Raw genomic sequence first — 22,251 nt, forward strand, 5'->3', positions numbered from 1 at the left:
AACCTTCACGACCCAAATGTCCCTAGATAGCTTTGCCTACAGACCGGCAGTAGCCGCTTGGCAGGCTGTGTGGTGAGCCTAGTTCGACCAATCGAATTGAATATAAAATTTAGGCCAAGCACTGGGGCATCAAGGGCTATTAGTATCATTTAAACTTATAAAACCCATATCACAATTTTCATACAGTAATATCTAAATGCAAAATTATTTAACCCTTTTACCCCCAAGCTATTTGGAACTTTCCAACTCTTAACCCCCAGGTTTTTTTTTTTTCAAGCACATTTTGCAATATATATTTTTTAAATTGCTCTAACAGCCTTAATTTTTGTCATAGAGGGGTCAGGTTGGTCTCATTCTTATGGAAAATGCCTGAAGTTTCTCATAAAGTTATCAAAAATGTGCAAAAAAAAAAAATGTAAATAGCAGTTTTTTGCAAGGACGTACCGGTACGTCCATGGGGGTAAAGGGATGAGTTTTGTAAAACGTACCAGTACGTCCATGGGGGTAAAGGGAGGAGTTTTGTGAAATGTACCAGTACGTCCATGGGGGTAAAGGGAGGAGTTTTGTGAAACGTACCAGTACGTCCATGGGGGTAAAGGGATGAGTTTTGTGAAACGTACCAGTACGTCCATTGGGGGTAAAAGGATGAGTTTTGTAAAACGTACCAGTACGTCCATGGGGGTAAAGGGATGAGTTTTGTGAAATGTACCAGTACGTCCATGGGGGTAAAGGGAGGAGTTTTGTGAAACGTACCAGTACGTCCATGGGGGTAAAGGGAGGAGTTTTGTGAAACGTACCAGTACGTCCATGGGGGTAAAGGGATGAGTTTTGTGAAACGTACCAGTACGTCCATGGGGGTAAAGGGATGAGTTTTGTGAAACGTACCAGTACACCCATGGGGGTAAAGGGATGAGTTTTGTGAAACGTACCAGTACGTCCATGGGGGTAAAGGGATGAGTTTTGTGAAACGTACCAGTACACCCATGGGGGTAAAGGGATGAGTTTTGTGAAACGTACCAGTACGTCCATTGGGGGTAAAAGGGTTAAAGCTCATGATATAAACCAATACTTCGTATAACTTTTTTTCAAGTTCAGGGTATTACAATTTTCCCCCTGTATATATCTCTTAAAGGCTTGTCCTGGAGAAAATGTGACTGAAGATCAAAAACAGGACAATCAACTAAAACATATTTGATATCTTTAGTCACTTGACACGTATTACAGAGAGAGGCCTGTCTCCCTTCACCACTCTTCATCAAATAATTGTGGGTTGCATGTGTATGGCCAATAAGCAGTCTGGTTAAAACAATGTTATCCCTCCTCCTTGTAGAATTACAAGATGACCATTTACCCACTGAAGGTTGGATCTGTTCAACCAAGGGACAAGGAGCCTTCGTGCCGTTGTGCCGTCGGACCAGACGTATGCAAGGAACTGTAAGGAATTGATATTAACCTTGTGATATTTTGCATGTCTATCCCCAGACTGCAATACAGGGTCACTACTGATTACGTACAGATTTTTATCATTATTCTTAGATGATCTACAACCCTATTTGGAGAAGCAGGATGCTATAAGCCCGAGGACTCGAACAGGGAAATGTAGCCCAGTAAGGTAAAGAAATAATTAACAGATATGTGTGCCTGGCGAGCGATTGTGACGCAGTTCCGGTAGGCCCTGCTGCTTCCTCCGGTGACTTAGATGACCGCGGAGGTAGCAGCAGTAGGGGATTCAGCGTTATGAAGCTTCATCTGTTGTGGATAATGGGGGAGGGTAGGGGGCTGTGGCACCCTAGCAGTACCAGCCGACCTCAGTTGAGTCCCTTGTCAGGCTGGGAGGAACGTAGAGAGGAGAGGTCCCCTTTTTTGTTTCATTTGTTTGATGTCGGCTACCCCCCAAAATTGGGGGAAGTGCCTTGGTATATGAATGTATGTGTTGAGTTTACCCTCAAAACAAGATGAATCTAACCAAAGATAGAAGAAGATTAGAGAACAATGGTTTGATTTTCGAGTGTCCTTCTCCTAGAAGAGCTGCTTACCATAGATAAGTCTCTCATCTAACCTTACCCTGAAGAGGAAAGTAGCCACTGAACAATTACTGTGCAGTAGTTAACGCCTTATATTATTATTATCATTTTCACTAAGCTAGAAACATACTTGTAAAACCAAGATGCTGTAAGCCCAGGGGCTCCAACAGGGAAAATAGCCCAGTGAGGAAAGGAAAGAAGGAAATAAGAGAACCAATTAACAATTAAAATAAAATATTTAAAAACAGTAACAATTAAAATAAATATTTCTTATATTAACCATAAAAACTTCAACGAAATAAGAGGAAGAGAAATAAGATAGAATAGTGTGCCAGAGTGTACCCTCAAGCAAGAGAACTGTAAGCCCGGTCAGCGGTAGACCATGGTACAGAGGCTATGGCACTACCCAAGACTAGAGAACAATGGTTTGACTTTGGCGTGTCCTCCTAGAAGAGCTACTTACAATAGCTAAAGAGTCTCATCTACCCTATCTCGACGATATAACAGGTGATGATGATGATGATAGAGAGAGAGAGAGAGAGAGAGAGAGAGAGAGAGAGAGAGAGAGAGAGAGAGAGAGAGAGAGAGAGAGAGAGAGACTATCTTACATTTAGGGAAAAAAAGGTAATACACAGAGCACTTAACAAAAATATACAAACAACCACAGATAAAAATACTTAAAAAAAACAATAATCTTAACATTAACTTATAAAGTTGAAAAGGATATACAGTAGGTCAGTAACAGTCATATTAGGCAGATTTGTTGCTTGATGAGGAAGAGGGCATTTAATAGAGGCTTCAGGAGAGAAGGTATAGGAGCTCCAATGGGGACATCTGGAGGGAATATGTAGGATCTCCAATGGGGGCTTCAGGAGAGCAGGTATAGGAGCTCCAATGGGGACATCTGGAGGGAATGTGTAGGACCTCCAATGGGGGCTTCAGGAGAGCAGGTATAGGAGCTCCAATGGGGACATCTGGAGGGAATATGTAGGATCTCCAATGGGGGCTTCAGGAGAGCAGGTATAGGAGCTCCAATGGGGACATCTGGAGGGAATATGTAGGATCTCCAATGGGGGCTTCAGGAGAGCAGGTATAGGAGCTCCAATGGGGACATCTGGAGGGAATATGTAGGATCTCCAATGGGGGCTTCAGGAGAGCAGGTATAGGAGCTCCAATGGGGACATCTGGAGGGAATATGTAGGATCTCCAATGGGGGCTTCAGGAGAGCAGGTATAGGAGCTCCAATGGGGACATCTGGAGGGAATATGTAGGATCTCCAAGGAGGACTTCAGGAGGCCACGTATAGCACCTCAAATGGGGACATCTGGAGGGAATGTGTAGGACCTCAAATGGGGACATCTGGAGGGAATGTGTAGGACCTCCATGGAGGACTTCAGGAGGGCAGGTAAAGCCCCTCCAATGGGGACATCTAGTGGGAATGTGTAGGACCTCCAAGTAGGACTTTGGGAGGGCAGGCATAGCACCTCCAATGGTCATCTTAGGAGGGCAGGTATTGGACCCCGAGAAAAATACACACACAAAAGATTTTTCGGGAGGATAAAGATTCCGTAAAGACGACCCAACGCCTCCAAGCAAGGAAGGCGCTGGACGAGACAACCTCTACACAAAGGGACCAGACAGGGAGGGGAGACAGCGGGAGGGTCTCAATTAACGATAGAGGGATGACTAACGACAAGAAACGAACGTCTCCTACTGGGGAAAACGACAGGTTTCCTGATTTTCCATGCTAAACGTGCTGCTTGGATGCTTAGGAATGAGATCCCACTGGCGACTGTTAAAAAGTCGCATCGGGGATGGAGGAGAGTGGACCTGTGAGCCAAAAAAAAAGAGAGTAATTTGCTACTACCATATACAGGAAGGTGAAGGGGAACAAGCAGATGGTCAAAATTGTCTATAACATTTTCTCTGAGATGGAGAGGGGAGACCGAATCAAAACCGTGCTTTCGAACGGGAGGGTGCAGTGGAAGCAAGCTATGATTTTGGACGGAGAGAGGGGGGGCGGGGGAATTATTACAGAATTTGCTAGGGAGGGAGGGGGGAGGGGGCGGAGGAGAATTCCCACATACAAAAACCAACAGACTCCGTCCTCTCACGACGCCCCCCAGAGACCTACGCCAAGCGGCGCGGAGCAGAAGCGTACGAGTGTGTCAAGTGTCAAAAGGAGTTACTCACCGCGTGCGTCGGGGCGTCAAAAAAAAGTTACTCACCGCGGAACATTCTGAATGGAGTGCCGAACGAAAATGTACGGAACACACACAAACTTCTTCTTTTTCTTTCTCTCTCTCTCTCTCTCTCTCTTTGTGGCGTAATACTAAGCCAACCAAACCATGCTGAAACAAACAGATAGTTTCTTTGTTATGAAACAAAATACAAAACTGAATGAAAATAAAATAAGATTATTTATACTATTCATATGTAGCACTAGTCAACAGTTTGGGGATGGGCGTATTCACCGTCTAAGGGGATGGAACGAGGGGTGGGGGGACGTTGTGGAACAAGTGAGGGAGAATGGAGGGGGAACGAACTTGTACGATTTAAGTTGAGGGTGAAAAAGAATGTTTCAGGCTAAATTATATATCTCCGAGGAACATTGGGTTTTCACCGTCTAAGGGGATGGAACGAGGGGTGGGGGGGACGTTGTGGAACAAGTGAGGGAGAATGGGGGGGAACGAACTTGTACGATTTAAGTTGAGGGTGAAAAAGAATGTTTCAGGCTAAATTATATATCTCCGAGGAACATTGGGTTTTCACCGTCTAAGGGGATGGAACGAGGGGTGGGGGGGACGTTGTGGAACAAGTGAGGGAGAATGGGGGGGGGGGGAACGAACTTGTACGATTTAAGTTGAGGGTAAAAAGAATGTTTCAGGCTAAATTATATATCTCTGAGGAACATTGGGTTTGGGAGGGGCCTCGAACACTGCCTTTCCGATACGAAGCAGTTGCGGGAGTACCTCTTTTGGAAGGGGGTCACGATAACACAGGGATCCGCTATACCTTTTTACGGCTAATGGACGGAGTGACAGGAATGCTCCACACGCAGATAATTCGTAGAGGATTGAAAGCTACTACTGTATATTCAAATGGGGCGTTTTGAAACGGGGACAAATAAACCAGTGGCCTCCACTCAAAGTTGGAAGTTATACAGCGAACTTCTACGTAGTAAGATTACAGGACCGTTCAGGTACGGAGTATGGGGTAGTCAGGAGGGTGCCGAGACAAGCTCGAGACCCGAATGATGGTGGGGGATATGTGAGCTCCCGAAGGATGTAAAAGCTGAAACCAAAGGTAAACAGGACCACGTTCTTCCCAAGCATTGTACAAAAACCAGCCCATCATCTTTCCAACAGTTGTACAAAAACAGCCCCACATTCTTCACAACTGTTGTCCATAATGAATTAAACCTTTTTATCTACTCTTGTAAGAAAAAATTACAATTGTACAAGGGGCTTTTTCTTCAGTAATCACAGGTTGAATAGATAAGTCCGGAAGAGAGAAATACACCCAAATATTTTATATATGGGAGAGTGGTAACAGACGGCCAATGTACCCAGATTTCCCCCCATCGAAACGGACGTATGAAAATTGGCGGAAGCATGCTCCCACAGAAGAAAAATCCTTTTAAACAGAAATTGCAGTTGAAACCAAACTTTTGAGTGAGCTGCGAGAAACAAATTTCATCTTTCACACCATGAAACCACCGTTAGTCAGGGTCCTAATTTTGTTATCTTAACCAGACTCAGGACAAAGTGAGCATGAGGACTTATAGTACAGTTGGTCTCCCCCACTCTCTCTCTCTCTCTCGGCTCTTCCGTTAAGGACTCTGTGTAGGGTCTTCCATCAAGGACACTGTCGGGTCATCCATTAAGGACACTGTAGGGTCGTCCATTAAGGACACTGTAGGGTCTTCCGTTAAGGACTGTCAGGTCTTCTTTTAAGGACACTGTAGGGTTGTCCATTAAGGACTGTCAGGTCTTCAGTTGAGGACGCTAGTGTCTTCCGTTGAGGACGCTAGTGTCTTTCGTTGAGGACGCTAGTGTCTTCCGTTGAGGACGCTAGTGTCTTCCGTTGAGGACTCTGCCGGGTCTACCATTAATGACTCTGCTGGGTCTTCTGTTAAGGACACTGTAGCGTATTCCATTAGGAGTTTTGTAGCTACCTTCGGTAAGGACTGCAGTGTAGTCCGTTACGAGCAGTCATCATCATCGATCTTAAAAACTTCCCGAGATCTACAGTTACGACAGAGCAACACCACCGACTCTAATTGTCTTTCCGGAAACCCCTGCCACTTATGTCTCATCAGAAGTTTTTTAAACCCCCAACACTTACTGCATAATCTATAATTCCATGAATTCTTGTGTTCCTTCCAGTAACTTCATATCATCGACATGCAACTGATGGACTTTTTGGAAGGTTTCTGCACATTGAGTTCTTCCCAAAGTCAACATCAAGAAAAGAATATGGTACAAGTCATTTCCCCCCAACCTCAATCTCCCTCTGCCGACGATACTAAATTGGGCATGAATGCTGCGAACTCAGAAGACATAGAAGCCTTAACCCTTTTACCCGAAAGGACGTACTGCTACGTTTCACAAAACCTCATCCCTTTACCCCCATGGACGTACCGGTACGTCCTTGCAAAAAAATGCTATAAACATTTTTTTTTTCATATTTTTTACAATTTTTTTTAAAAATTCAGGCATTTCCCAAGAGAATGAGACCAACCTGACCTCTCTATGACAAAAATTAAGGCTGTTAGAGCCTGGGGGTAAAAGGGTTAAGAGAGTATATATGAAGCTGGGAGAATGGTCCAGAAAATGGCAACTGCCTTTCAACTGTGGGAAATGTAAAGTCATGCACATAGGTTATGGTGAACCACAGTCAGATTACTCTCACTGCTGGGTAATGAAATAGAAAATGTGGACCAAAAGGAAGATCTCGGTATTATCAGCAAGGATTTGAAGTTCACTAAACAGAGCATAAAAGCTGAAAAGAAAGCACAAAAACTAATTGGTTACATAAAGAGACAATTCAAATACAGAAACAAAGAAATGGTACTATAGCTGTACAGTACACATCACTAGTAAGACCCCACCTAGAATACGGAGTCCAATTCTGGGCTTCAAGTATTCAGAAGGATATAGATAGACTGGAAGCAGTGCAAGCAAGGACCACCAAACTAGTTCCAACACCAAGGGAATTTGGATACAGATGGAAGACGGAATATTTAAACTTATTTGATCAACAAACTCGACGACTAAGGGGACAGATGTAGACTACAACAATCTATTCACGCTTAGCACAAATCAGTCCCGAGGTAATGGATACAAACTGGAATTGAAGAGATTCAGCACCGCTCAATGTGGCAATTTCTTTACACAGAAAAGAATAAATACTCGGAATTGATTTCAACAGGATGTAGTAAACAGTAAACGATTTCAAGAATAAGTTAGACAAGATCATAAGAATTCTCTCAATGCTTAAACTAAACTGCTCTACCAAAGAGCAAATGTAGTCTCCCCGGATCGACTAAAACGTCCTTGAGACCAAAATCTTTATAACTCCTTGTAACTCTCTCTCTCTCTCTCTCTCTCTCTCTCTCTCTCTCTCAAGATAATGAACCTCTTTAATGTGAGGAAGTTTTCAGGTGTTTTCCATATCTGGGGAGAAACGTGTTTTGATCACAGATCGTAAACACCTCGATTCAGAGAGAGAGAGAGAGAGAGAGAGAGAGAGAGAGAGAGCACACTTTAAGAAACATGTATATACATACACACATACAGACACTTGTGGGACCTCACATTTTAAGGTAGAATAGGAAGAGATCAAGATGGTCAACTGGACCAGGGAGGGCCAGCTAATGGCTTTCTGAGGTTGCAGACACAACAAGAAACTATAGATCTTGAGTAGGTCTTGAATCCCCATCCAGTAGAACGCTAGACAGGGACGTTTTCAATAATGAATACTACCGGCCTAGTCATCAGCCGCCATTGCCTGATCCTCCATGGTCCTAGCTTGGGTGGAGATGGGACTTGGGCAGTGATCATATGCATATATGGTCAATCTCTAGGGCATTGTCCTGCTTGATAGGGCAATGTCACTGTCCCCTACCTCTGCCATTCATAAGCGGCCTCTAAGCCTTTAAACAACGTATTTTGCTTATATACAAATGACATTATATACCCCACATCTGTTTCTCCTTTAGGAGTGAAGCTAGAAAGAGCGATCTTTGGACCAAGACGACGAGATCCGAGAACTTGACCACCCAGCCACCTCTCGGCTGGTTGGAAAATTCTCTACCTACTGAGATTTTCCGTAGATGTCGTAACTAGCCTGTGTGTGTCTCTCTCTCTCAACAGAGGAATAACGACGATGATGATAATATAGAAATTCAACTAACCACGACAGGATTTGAACCTTGGTTTATCAGGCGAAGAGCAGAGGCAAAGATGATATAAAAAAAACAAGATAAAATAATGAGCTCAGAGAGAGAGAGAGAGAGATAGAGAGAGAGAGAGAGAGAGAGAGAGAGAGAGAGAGAGAGAGTGGGGGAACGTGTACTTCGTACGTTTCACTTATACAATTGAACTTTCCACGATCATCCAAGGATGTGCATACGTACAAACGTACGTATATGTACATGTAACCAACTTGTTAATCATAAAATTAAAGTAAAAAAAAAAAAAAAAAAAATTACCGTGTCACTTATGCGATGCCCAGTTATCAAACTTATTATATTTGCAACCAATGACAAAGTTTTCCACATCTTCTAAAACCTCCAATGTCAGTCATAACAGCTGATTCAGCCGAACACTCCCTGCTGTCTAAGTGACCCACCATTAATACTTTTGCATTCAAATCACACAGCACAATCACCCATTCTTGGTCTCACAGTTCAGGCTTAACAGAGATGCTGCTACTTGATAAATCACAACTCAAACTCTAAATTCTCCCACTAGTATATAGCAAACTTTTGCATTCCCATCACTCAGCACAACCACCCTTTCCTGATCTCCCAACTCAGGCTTACCAGAGATGCTGCCTCCCCAAGAAAGTCACATTTCAAACTCTAAATTCTCCATAACACTAAGCACTCCATGTATAGCTAGGATATAACCAACTTTTTGCATTCAAATCCCTCAGCACAACCACCCTATTTTGATCCTTATGCTGAAAGGAGAGCCTCATTGTCATTCATGAAGAGTCTTGTAGGTAGGAGGGCAGTGTGGGTGTGTGGGGGGGTGGGGGGGGTTACGGTCTCGAAATTCACCCAAGCAGCAGCGCATGTCTCGATCATCCGGAGTGAATTCCAACAGATGGGAATTTGAGCAATTCTGCCGTCAGAATTTCCTGCCGTATTCGACAGATTATTTTCCGATGTAACTATAATTTGCAGAATTTCTTCGATAAGAAATGCAACGTCTATCTACAGCCTAATAGTTTTCCCTAGTGTTTGGAGAGCCAATAGGCCATTGCCTGACCCTCCCTGGTCCAAACTTGGGTGGAGATGGAGTTTGGCGATATATTGCATGTACGTATGGAAGGTCCTCGGGAAATTCATTCGCCTCTGTTGTTCAACAGCGATCTTCAACCACTTTTATTTGGAATCACTTCAGCAAAGTAGAAATGAAAATAACACAACACAAATACCAATAAAAGAAATAGATGGTACGTAACATTATAATACCATAAAAATAATTACTCCCTTTGATATACAATAAACACTTTGAAAAAAGGAAGTTTACATAATTTTTACGATAATAATTTTTGGCAGGAGTCAATGACCTTAGATGTCATGATGCCAGAAAACCTCAAATAATATATATATATATATATATATATATATATATTATATATATATATGTATATATAAATATATATTTATAAAAAGCCGTCAGAAGGATATTGGGAATTAAATGGCAGGACAGGATTAGAAATGAAACTATAAGACATTACTCAAGTGCAAAGTGGATGAGATCATGGCGAGGGGTAGATGGAGATGGTTTGGGCATGCTTTTCGCACTCCCTAAAATAGATTAATTTACCTAACGTTCAACTGAGCTCCACAAGGCACTAGAAAAGTTGGAAGACCCAGGCCTACATGGCTGAGGACTATGAACAGTGAAGTAGGAGATGGCGAATGGAGTATTGATTTAAAAGCTCAAATTAGAGACGACTGGAATATAACAGAGGCTCTTTGTGTCAATACACATGGGAGGAGATGATGACGATGATGATGATGATAAAGTACATATATTTCCAGTCTTATGTACTCCAATTGTCTTATATATACAATATATATAAGAAATCATTTTAATACATAACTCCAAACTACTCCACACCAAGTCTACTGGACCCATAATCCTCTCGATATATAAACAATAGCATAAACAAAAATTATAATCAGCCGACGACAACAAAAACATAAGAGATATGAAGCATCATTAAGATGTACTTGGAGAGAGAGAGAGAGAGAGAGAGAGAGAGAGAGAGAGAGACACGACCTTTAAGTCTTGTGTCTCACTCATAGGTTTCGTCCTTCAGAATAAATAAGAGAGTTCTTTTGTGCTCTTTTTATCAAACAGCTGCTGAAGTCTCTCTCTCTCTCTCTCTCTCTCTCTCTCTCTCTCTCTCAATAAAGCACCATGAACACAAGTAAAGAATCCTGATGCTACATGAGAGAGAGAGAGAGAGAGAGAGAGAGAGAGAGAGTTTTATAGGGCTCCCAAGGTACATTGACACTAATTAGATGAAGGGGAAGGGGGTGGCTACACAAAGATTAAAGGCGAGTGTCACTGGCACATTCACATGTTTTCTTATACAACAGAGGTAAAGATTTTTCCTCATGATTCACACCACAAAAGTAGAGAGAGAGAGAGAGAGAGAGAGAGAGAGAGAGAGAGAGAGACTAAGTTGAGTTTTTTTTTCATAACTTTTCCCAAGACATGACAAAAAATTACTTATTTTCCTCAAAAATGAGAGAGAGAGAGAGAGAGAGAGAGAGAGAGAGAGAGGAAGCTCCTTAATTATTCAATCTGACATTCAAAAGAGGAACAGAGAATTTTATACAACCTTGATAAAGGTTAACGTTGATACATGGGTAAAAGATACTCTCTCTCTCTCTCTCTCTCTCTCTCTCTGGAAAATTAATTCTTATGGACAATGATCTGAGAAATTAAAAATTTAAAAGTTTTTTTCTGAGAAAATTCAAATAATTATATCGGAAAAATCATATCACAATTGACAAGATTCATATTGTGAATATGACAGTAACAGAGTTGCCTTGACACTCTGTGTAGCCACCCCCTTCCCCCCAATATAATTATGGAAGCCCTGAGTCTCTCTCTCTCTCTCTCTCTCTCTCTCTCTCTCTCAGGAAAATTAATTTTAGAAAAATAAGTAACTTTTGGGAAAAAGTTATGAAACAATCTCTCTCTCTCTCTCTTAGGGAAATAAGTAATCTTTGGGAATAAGATATGAAATAATCTCTCTCTCTCTCTCTCTCTCTCTCAGGAAAATTAATTTGAGAAAAATAAGTAACTTTTGGGAAAGTTATGAAATAATATCTCTCTCTCTCTCTCTCTCTCTCTCTCTCTCTCTCTCTCATAATACTGCCTACAGTGCTCCTTTAAAACTTGGATTTATATTCCCGGAATGAAGTAGGGTTGGGGAGAGATCCTTCCCCAGGTGTGGGGAAAGACCTCTCCTTAATTCCCACAAAATTCCTCCCCACATTTAGCTAATCCCACAATTGTGGGGAGAAATGTTAATCGTTTATAAAAGCATTCCTGGTATTGGGTATCAAGGGGATGGCGTAACACAAACATGAAAATAGGGGTTACTGTCACATTCCGAATGGTAAAAAAGACGTATTGAGAGAGAGAGAGAGAGAAAGAGAGAGAGAGAGACTAAGGGCTTCCATAAGTATATAGAGAGAAGGGGTGGCTAAACAGAATGCCAAGGTAACTGTTACTGTCATATTCACAATTATTAGTCTTGTTCTCAATGGGAGGAAGGGGATGGCTGGGCAAAGTCTGTGAAGGTGTTACTGTCTTATTCAGAAGGGAGGAAGGAGGTGGGTGTGCAAGATAAGACAGGTTATTAGTCTTGTTCTCAATGGGAGGAAGGGGATGGCTGGGCAAAGTCTTGGAAGGTGTTACTGTCTTATTCAGAAGGAGGGAAGGAGGTGGGTGTGCAAGATAAGACAGGTTATTAGTCTTGTTCTCAATGGGAGGAAGGGGATGGCTGGGCAAAGTCTGTGAAGGTGTTACTGTCTTATTCAGAAGGAGGGAAGGAGGTGGGTGTGCAAGATAAGACAGGTTATTAGTCTTGTTCTCAATGGGAGGAAGGGGATGGCTGGGCAAAGTCTTGGAAGGTGTTACTGTCTTATTCAGAAGGAGGGAAGGAGGTGGGTGTGCAAGATAAGACAGGTTATTAGTCTTGTTCTCAATGGGAGGAAGGGGATGGCTGGGCAAAGTCTTGGAAGGTGTTACTGTCTTATTCAGAAGGAGGGAAGGAGGTGGGTGTGCAAGATAAGACAGGTTATTAGTCTTGTTCTCAATGGGAGGAAGGGGATGGCTGGGCAAAGTCTGTGAAGGTGTTACTGTCTTATTCAGAAGGAGGGAAGGAGGTGGGTGTGCAAGATAAGACAGGTTATTAGTCTTGTTCTCAATGGGAGGAAGGGGATGGCTGGGCAAAGTCTTGGAAGGTGTTACTGTCTTATTCAGAAGGAGGGAAGGAGGTGGGTGTGCAAGATAAGACAGGTTATTAGTCTTGTTCTCAATGGGAGGAAGGGGATGGCTGGGCAAAGTCTTGGAAGGTGTTACTGTCTTATTCAGAAGGGAGGAAGGAGGTGGGTGTGCAAGATAAGACAGGTTATTAGTCTTGTTCTCAATGGGAGGAAGGGGATGGCTGGGCAAAGTCTTGGAAGGTGTTACTGTCTTATTCAGAAGGGAGGAAGGAGGTGGGTGTGCAAGATAAGACAGGTTATTAGTCTTGTTCTCAATGGGAGGAAGGGGATGGCTGGGCAAAGTCTTGGAAGGTGTTACTGTCTTATTCAGAAGGGAGGAAGGAGGTGGGTGTGCAAGATAAGACAGGTTATTAGTCTTGTTCTCAATGGGAGGAAGGGGATGGCTGGGCAAAGTCTTGGAAGGTGTTACTGTCTTATTCAGAAGGAGGGAAGGAGGTGGGTGTGCAAGATAAGACAGGTTATTAGTCTTGTTCTCAATGGGAGGAAGGGGATGGCTGGGCAAAGTCTTGGAAGGTGTTACTGTCTTATTCAGAAGGGAGGAAGGAGGTGGGTGTGCAAGATAAGACAGGTTATTAGTCTTGTTCTCAATGGGAGGAAGGGGATGGCTGGGCAAAGTCTTGGAAGGTGTTACTGTCTTATTCAGAAGGAGGGAAGGAGGTGGGTGTGCAAGATAAGACAGGTTATTAGTCTTGTTCTCAATGGGAGGAAGGGGATGGCTGGGCAAAGTCTGTGAAGGTGTTACTGTCTTATTCAGAAGGGAGGAAGGAGGTGGGTGTGCAAGATAAGACAGGTTATTAGTCTTGTTCTCAATGGGAGGAAGGGGATGGCTGGGCAAAGTCTTGGAAGGTGTTACTGTCTTATTCAGAAGGGAGGAAGGAGGTGGGTGTGCAAGATAAGACAGGTTATTAGTCTTGTTCTCAATGGGAGGAAGGGGATGGCTGGGCAAAGTCTTGGAAGGTGTTACTGTCTTATTCAGAAGGGAGGAAGGAGGTGGGTGTGCAAGATAAGACAGGTTATTAGTCTTGTTCTCAATGGGAGGAAGGGGATGGCTGGGCAAAGTCTTGGAAGGTGTTACTGTCTTATTCAGAAGGGAGGAAGGAGGTGGGTGTGCAAGATAAGACAGGTTATTAGTCTTGTTCTCAATGGGAGGAAGGGGATGGCTGGGCAAAGTCTTGGAAGGTGTTACTGTCTTATTCAGAAGGGAGGAAGGAGGTGGGTGTGCAAGATAAGACAGGTTATTAGTCTTGTTCTCAATGGGAGGAAGGGGATGGCTGGGCAAAGTCTTGGAAGGTGTTACTGTCTTATTCAGAAGGGAGGAAGGAGGTGGGTGTGCAAGATAAGACAGGTTATTAGTCTTGTTCTCAATGGGAGGAAGGGGATGGCTGGGCAAAGTCTTGGAAGGTGTTACTGTCTTATTCAGAAGGGAGGAAGGAGGTGGGTGTGCAAGATAAGACAGGTTATTAGTCTTGTTCTCAATGGGAGGAAGGGGATGGCTGGGCAAAGTCTTGGAAGGTGTTACTGTCTTATTCAGAAGGGAGGAAGGAGGTGGGTGTGCAAGATAAGACAGGTTATTAGTCTTGTTCTCAATGGGAGGAAGGGGATGGCTGGGCAAAGTCTTGGAAGGTGTTACTGTCTTATTCAGAAGGGAGGAAGGAGGTGGGTGTGCAAGATAAGACAGGTTATTAGTCTTGTTCTCAATGGGAGGAAGGGGATGGCTGGGCAAAGTCTTGGAAGGTGTTACTGTCTTATTCAGAAGGGAGGAAGGAGGTGGGTGTGCAAGATAAGACAGGTTATTAGTCTTGTTCTCAATGGGAGGAAGGGGATGGCTGGGCAAAGTCTGTGAAGGTGTTACTGTCTTATTCAGAAGGAGGGAAGGAGGTGGGTGTGCAAGATAAGACAGGTTATTAGTCTTGTTCTCAATGGGAGGAAGGGGATGGCTGGGCAAAGTCTTGGAAGGTGTTACTGTCTTATTCAGAAGGGAGGAAGGAGGTGGGTGTGCAAGATAAGACAGGTTATTAGTCTTGTTCTCAATGGGAGGAAGGGGATGGCTGGGCAAAGTCTTGGAAGGTGTTACTGTCTTATTCAGAAGGGAGGAAGGAGGTGGGTGTGCAAGATAAGACAGGTTATTAGTCTTGTTCTCAATGGGAGGAAGGGGATGGCTGGGCAAAGTCTTGGAAGGTGTTACTGTCTTATTCAGAAGGGAGGAAGGAGGTGGGTGTGCAAGATAAGACAGGTTATTAGTCTTGTTCTCAATGGGAGGAAGGGGATGGCTGGGCAAAGTCTTGGAAGGTGTTACTGTCTTATTCAGAAGGGAGGAAGGAGGTGGGTGTGCAAGATAAGACAGGTTATTAGTCTTGTTCTCAATGGGAGGAAGGGGATGGCTGGGCAAAGTCTTGGAAGGTGTTACTGTCTTATTCAGAAGGGAGGAAGGAGGTGGGTGTGCAAGATAAGACAGGTTATTAGTCTTGTTCTCAATGGGAGGAAGGGGATGGCTGGGCAAAGTCTGTGAAGGTGTTACTGTCTTATTCAGAAGGAGGGAAGGAGGTGGGTGTGCAAGATAAGACAGGTTATTAGTCTTGTTCTCAATGGGAGGAAGGGGATGGCTGGGCAAAGTCTGTGAAGGTGTTACTGTCTTATTCAGAAGGAGGGAAGGAGGTGGGTGTGCAAGATAAGACAGGTTATTAGTCTTGTTCTCAATGGGAGGAAGGGGATGGCTGGGCAAAGTCTTGGAAGGTGTTACTGTCTTATTCAGAAGGGAGGAAGGAGGTGGGTGTGCAAGATAAGACAGGTTATTAGTCTTGTTCTCAATGGGAGGAAGGGGATGGCTGGGCAAAGTCTTGGAAGGTGTTACTGTCTTATTCAGAAGGGAGGAAGGAGGTGGGTGTGCAAGATAAGACAGGTTATTAGTCTTGTTCTCAATGGGAGGAAGGGGATGGCTGGGCAAAGTCTGTGAAGGTGTTACTGTCTTATTCAGAAGGGAGGAAGGAGGTGGGTGTGCAAGATAAGACAGGTTATTAGTCTTGTTCTCAATGGGAGGAAGGGGATGGCTGGGCAAAGTCTGTGAAGGTGTTACTGTCTTATTCAGAAGGAGGGAAGGAGGTGGGTGTGCAAGATAAGACAGGTTATTAGTCTTGTTCTCAATGGGAGGAAGGGGATGGCTGGGCAAAGTCTTGGAAGGTGTTACTGTCTTATTCAGAAGGGAGGAAGGAGGTGGGTGTGCAAGATAAGACAGGTTATTAGTCTTGTTCTCAATGGGAGGAAGGGATGGCTGGGCAAAGTCTTGGAAGGTGTTACTGTCTTATTCAGAAGGGAGGAAGGAGGTGGGTGTGCAAGATAAGACAGGTTATTAGTCTTGTTCTCAATGGGAGGAAGGGGATGGCTGGGCAAAGTCTTGGAAGGTGTTACTGTCTTATTCAGAAGGGAGGAAGGAGGTGGGTGTGCAAGATAAGACAGGTTATTAGTCTTGTTCTCAATGGGAGGAAGGGGATGGCTGGGCAAAGTCTGTGAAGGTGTTACTGTCTTATTCAGAAGGAGGGAAGGAGGTGGGTGTGCAAGATAAGACAGGTTATTAGTCTTGTTCTCAATGGGAGGAAGGGGATGGCTGGGCAAAGTCTGTGAAGGTGTTACTGTCTTATTCAGAAGGAGGGAAGGAGGTGGGTGTGCAAGATAAGACAGGTTATTAGTCTTGTTCTCAATGGGAGGAAGGGGATGGCTGGGCAAAGTCTTGGAAGGTGTTACTGTCTTATTCAGAAGGGAGGAAGGAGGTGGGTGTGCAAGATAAGACAGGTTATTAGTCTTGTTCTCAATGGGAGGAAGGGGATGGCTGGGCAAAGTCTTGGAAGGTGTTACTGTCTTATTCAGAAGGAGGGAAGGAGGTGGGTGTGCAAGATAAGACAGGTTATTAGTCTTGTTCTCAATGGGAGGAAGGGGATGGCTGGGCAAAGTCTGTGAAGGTGTTACTGTCTTATTCAGAAGGGAGGAAGGAGGTGGGTGTGCAAGATAAGACAGGTTATTAGTCTTGTTCTCAATGGGAGGAAGGGGATGGCTGGGCAAAGTCTTGGAAGGTGTTACTGTCTTATTCAGAAGGAGGGAAGGAGGTGGGTGTGCAAGATAAGACAGGTTATTAGTCTTGTTCTCAATGGGAGGAAGGGGATGGCTGGGCAAAGTCTTGGAAGGTGTTACTGTCTTATTCAGAAGGGAGGAAGGAGGTGGGTGTGCAAGATAAGACAGGTTATTAGTCTTGTTCTCAATGGGAGGAAGGGGATGGCTGGGCAAAGTCTTGGAAGGTGTTACTGTCTTATTCAGAAGGAGGGAAGGAGGTGGGTGTGCAAGATAAGACAGGTTATTAGTCTTGTTCTCAATGGGAGGAAGGGGATGGCTGGGCAAAGTCTGTGAAGGTGTTACTGTCTTATTCAGAAGGGAGGAAGGAGGTGGGTGTGCAAGATAAGACAGGTTATTAGTCTTGTTCTCAATGGGAGGAAGGGGATGGCTGGGCAAAGTCTTGGAAGGTGTTACTGTCTTATTCAGAAGGGAGGAAGGAGGTGGGTGTGCAAGATAAGACAGGTTATTAGTCTTGTTCTCAATGGGAGGAAGGGGATGGCTGGGCAAAGTCTGTGAAGGTGTTACTGTCTTATTCAGAAGGAGGGAAGGAGGTGGGTGTGCAAGATAAGACAGGTTATTAGTCTTGTTCTCAATGGGAGGAAGGGGATGGCTGGGCAAAGTCTGTGAAGGTGTTACTGTCTTATTCAGAAGGGAGGAAGGAGGTGGGTGTGCAAGATAAGACAGGTTATTAGTCTTGTTCTCAATGGGAGGAAGGGGATGGCTGGGCAAAGTCTTGGAAGGTGTTACTGTCTTATTCAGAAGGAGGGAAGGAGGTGGGTGTGCAAGATAAGACAGGTTATTAGTCTTGTTCTCAATGGGAGGAAGGGGATGGCTGGGCAAAGTCAGGGAAGGTGTTACTGTCTTATTCAGAAGGAGGGAAGGAGGTGGGTGTGCAAGATAAGACAGGTTATTAGTCTTGTTCTCAATGGGAGGAAGGGGATGGCTGGGCAAAGTCTTGGAAGGTGTTACTGTCTTATTCAGAAGGGAGGAAGGAGGTGGGTGTGCAAGATAAGACAGGTTATTAGTCTTGTTCTCAATGGGAGGAAGGGGATGGCTGGGCAAAGTCTGTGAAGGTGTTACTGTCTTATTCAGAAGGGAGGAAGGAGGTGGGTGTGCAAGATAAGACAGGTTATTAGTCTTGTTCTCAATGGGAGGAAGGGGATGGCTGGGCAAAGTCTGTGAAGGTGTTACTGTCTTATTCAGAAGGAGGGAAGGAGGTGGGTGTGCAAGATAAGACAGGTTATTAGTCTTGTTCTCAATGGGAGGAAGGGGATGGCTGGGCAAAGTCTGTGAAGGTGTTACTGTCTTATTCAGAAGGAGGGAAGGAGGTGGGTGTGCAAGATAAGACAGGTTATTAGTCTTGTTCTCAATGGGAGGAAGGGGATGGCTGGGCAAAGTCTTGGAAGGTGTTACTGTCTTATTCAGAAGGAGGGAAGGAGGTGGGTGTGCAAGATAAGACAGGTTATTAGTCTTGTTCTCAATGGGAGGAAGGGGATGGCTGGGCAAAGTCTTGGAAGGTGTTACTGTCTTATTCAGAAGGAGGGAAGGAGGTGGGTGTGCAAGATAAGACAGGTTATTAGTCTTGTTCTCAATGGGAGGAAGGGGATGGCTGGGCAAAGTCTTGGAAGGTGTTACTGTCTTATTCAGAAGGAGGGAAGGAGGTGGGTGTGCAAGATAAGACAGGTTATTAGTCTTGTTCTCAATGGGAGGAAGGGGATGGCTGGGCAAAGTCTGTGAAGGTGTTACTGTCTTATTCAGAAGGGAGGAAGGAGGTGGGTGTGCAAGATAAGACAGGTTATTAGTCTTGTTCTCAATGGGAGGAAGGGGATGGCTGGGCAAAGTCTTGGAAGGTGTTACTGTCTTATTCAGAAGGGAGGAAGGAGGTGGGTGTGCAAGATAAGACAGGTTATTAGTCTTGTTCTCAATGGGAGGAAGGGGATGGCTGGGCAAAGTCTGTGAAGGTGTTACTGTCTTATTCAGAAGGAGGGAAGGAGGTGGGTGTGCAAGATAAGACAGGTTATTAGTCTTGTTCTCAATGGGAGGAAGGGGATGGCTGGGCAAAGTCTGTGAAGGTGTTACTGTCTTATTCAGAAGGAGGGAAGGAGGTGGGTGTGCAAGATAAGACAGGTTATTAGTCTTGTTCTCAATGGGAGGAAGGGGATGGCTGGGCAAAGTCTTGGAAGGTGTTACTGTCTTATTCAGAAGGGAGGAAGGAGGTGGGTGTGCAAGATAAGACAGGTTATTAGTCTTGTTCTCAATGGGAGGAAGGGGATGGCTGGGCAAAGTCTGTGAAGGTGTTACTGTCTTATTCAGAAGGAGGGAAGGAGGTGGGTGTGCAAGATAAGACAGGTTATTAGTCTTGTTCTCAATGGGAGGAAGGGGATGGCTGGGCAAAGTCTGTGAAGGTGTTACTGTCTTATTCAGAAGGGAGGAAGGAGGTGGGTGTGCAAGATAAGACAGGTTATTAGTCTTGTTCTCAATGGGAGGAAGGGGATGGCTGGGCAAAGTCTTGGAAGGTGTTACTGTCTTATTCAGAAGGGAGGAAGGAGGTGGGTGTGCAAGATAAGACAGGTTATTAGTCTTGTTCTCAATGGGAGGAAGGGGATGGCTGGGCAAAGTCTTGGAAGGTGTTACTGTCTTATTCAGAAGGGAGGAAGGAGGTGGGTGTGCAAGATAAGACAGGTTATTAGTCTTGTTCTCAATGGGAGGAAGGGGATGGCTGGGCAAAGTCTGTGAAGGTGTTACTGTCTTATTCAGAAGGAGGGAAGGAGGTGGGTGTGCAAGATAAGACAGGTTATTAGTCTTGTTCTCAATGGGAGGAAGGGGATGGCTGGGCAAAGTCTTGGAAGGTGTTACTGTCTTATTCAGAAGGGAGGAAGGAGGTGGGTGTGCAAGATAAGACAGGTTATTAGTCTTGTTCTCAATGGGAGGAAGGGGATGGCTGGGCAAAGTCTTGGAAGGTGTTACTGTCTTATTCAGAAGGGAGGAAGGAGGTGGGTGTGCAAGATAAGACAGGTTATTAGTCTTGTTCTCAATGGGAGGAAGGGGATGGCTGGGCAAAGTCTTGGAAGGTGTTACTGTCTTATTCAGAAGGGAGGAAGGAGGTGGGTGTGCAAGATAAGACAGGTTATTAGTCTTGTTCTCAATGGGAGGAAGGGGATGGCTGGGCAAAGTCTTGGAAGGTGTTACTGTCTTATTCAGAAGGGAGGAAGGAGGTGGGTGTGCAAGATAAGACAGGTTATTAGTCTTGTTCTCAATGGGAGGAAGGGGATGGCTGGGCAAAGTCTTGGAAGGTGTTACTGTCTTATTCAGAAGGGAGGAAGGAGGTGGGTGTGCAAGATAAGACAGGTTATTAGTCTTGTTCTCAATGGGAGGAAGGGGATGGCTGGGCAAAGTCTTGGAAGGTGTTACTGTCTTATTCAGAAGGAGGGAAGGAGGTGGGTGTGCAAGATAAGACAGGTTATTAGTCTTGTTCTCAATGGGAGGAAGGGGATGGCTGGGCAAAGTCTGTGAAGGTGTTACTGTCTTATTCAGAAGGAGGGAAGGAGGTGGGTGTGCAAGATAAGACAGGTTATTAGTCTTGTTCTCAATGGGAGGAAGGGGATGGCTGGGCAAAGTCTTGGAAGGTGTTACTGTCTTATTCAGAAGGGAGGAAGGAGGTGGGTGTGCAAGATAAGACAGGTTATTAGTCTTGTTCTCAATGGGAGGAAGGGGATGGCTGGGCAAAGTCTGTGAAGGTGTTACTGTCTTATTCAGAAGGAGGGAAGGAGGTGGGTGTGCAAGATAAGACAGGTTATTAGTCTTGTTCTCAATGGGAGGAAGGGGATGGCTGGGCAAAGTCTTGGAAGGTGTTACTGTCTTATTCAGAAGGGAGGAAGGAGGTGGGTGTGCAAGATAAGACAGGTTATTAGTCTTGTTCTCAATGGGAGGAAGGGGATGGCTGGGCAAAGTCTTGGAAGGTGTTACTGTCTTATTCAGAAGGGAGGAAGGAGGTGGGTGTGCAAGATAAGACAGGTTATTAGTCTTGTTCTCAATGGGAGGAAGGGGATGGCTGGGCAAAGTCTGTGAAGGTGTTACTGTCTTATTCAGAAGGGAGGAAGGAGGTGGGTGTGCAAGATAAGACAGGTTATTAGTCTTGTTCTCAATGGGAGGAAGGGGATGGCTGGGCAAAGTCTGGGAAGGTGTTACTGTCTTATTCAGAAGGGAGGAAGGAGGTGGGTGTGCAAGATAAGACAGGTTATTAGTCTTGTTCTCAATGGGAGGAAGGGGATGGCTGGGCAAAGTCTGTGAAGGTGTTACTGTCTTATTCAGAAGGGAGGAAGGAGGTGGGTGTGCAAGATAAGACAGGTTATTAGTCTTGTTCTCAATGGGAGGAAGGGGATGGCTGGGCAAAGTCTGTGAAGGTGTTACTGTCTTATTCAGAAGGGAGGAAGGAGGTGGGTGTGCAAGATAAGACAGGTTATTAGTCTTGTTCTCAATGGGAGGAAGGGGATGGCTGGGCAAAGTCTGGGAAGGTGTTACTGTCTTATTCAGAAGGGAGGAAGGAGGTGGGTGTGCAAGATAAGACAGGTTATTAGTCTTGTTCTCAATGGGAGGAAGGGGATGGCTGGGCAAAGTCTGTGAAGGTGTTACTGTCTTATTCAGAAGGGAGGAAGGAGGTGGGTGTGCAAGATAAGACAGGTTATTAGTCTTGTTCTCAATGGGAGGAAGGGGATGGCTGGGCAAAGTCTTGGAAGGTGTTACTGTCTTATTCAGAAGGAGGGAAGGAGGTGGGTGTGCAAGATAAGACAGGTTATTAGTCTTGTTCTCAATGGGAGGAAGGGGATGGCTGGGCAAAGTCTGTGAAGGTGTTACTGTCTTATTCAGAAGGGAGGAAGGAGGTGGGTGTGCAAGATAAGACAGGTTATTAGTCTTGTTCTCAATGGGAGGAAGGGGATGGCTGGGCAAAGTCTTGGAAGGTGTTACTGTCTTATTCAGAAGGGAGGAAGGAGGTGGGTGTGCAAGATAAGACAGGTTATTAGTCTTGTTCTCAATGGGAGGAAGGGGATGGCTGGGCAAAGTCTTGGAAGGTGTTACTGTCTTATTCAGAAGGGAGGAAGGAGGTGGGTGTGCAAGATAAGACAGGTTATTAGTCTTGTTCTCAATGGGAGGAAGGGGATGGCTGGGCAAAGTCTTGGAAGGTGTTACTGTCTTATTCAGAAGGGAGGAAGGAGGTGGGTGTGCAAGATAAGACAGGTTATTAGTCTTGTTCTCAATGGGAGGAAGGGGATGGCTGGGCAAAGTCTGTGAAGGTGTTACTGTCTTATTCAGAAGGGGGGAAGGAGGTGGGTGTGCAAGATAAGACAGGTTATTAGTCTT

At 44.8% G+C, this 22,251-nt stretch overlaps 1 protein-coding gene across 5 annotated transcripts in view; it reads right to left on the minus strand.

Annotated features, from left to right (window-relative positions):
• Positions 1-22,251, minus strand: part of LOC137634026 (heterogeneous nuclear ribonucleoprotein K-like) — a 128,595-nt gene that overhangs the window by 75,106 nt on the left and 31,238 nt on the right. For 2 of the 5 annotated variants that reach the window (XM_068366264.1, XM_068366266.1), the window contains exon 3: positions 4,253-4,375. The exons of the other annotated variants lie outside the window; for them this stretch is intronic. In XM_068366264.1, the coding sequence (XP_068222365.1) occupies positions 4,253-4,262 (10 nt within the window). In that variant the 5' untranslated portion in view covers positions 4,263-4,375. The remainder of the gene's footprint in view (positions 1-4,252; positions 4,376-22,251) is intronic. 5 annotated transcript variants of the gene reach the window in all.

This window comes from Palaemon carinicauda, chromosome 43 (assembly GCF_036898095.1).
Source record: "Palaemon carinicauda isolate YSFRI2023 chromosome 43, ASM3689809v2, whole genome shotgun sequence".
NCBI classification, from domain to species: domain Eukaryota; kingdom Metazoa; phylum Arthropoda; class Malacostraca; order Decapoda; family Palaemonidae; genus Palaemon; species Palaemon carinicauda.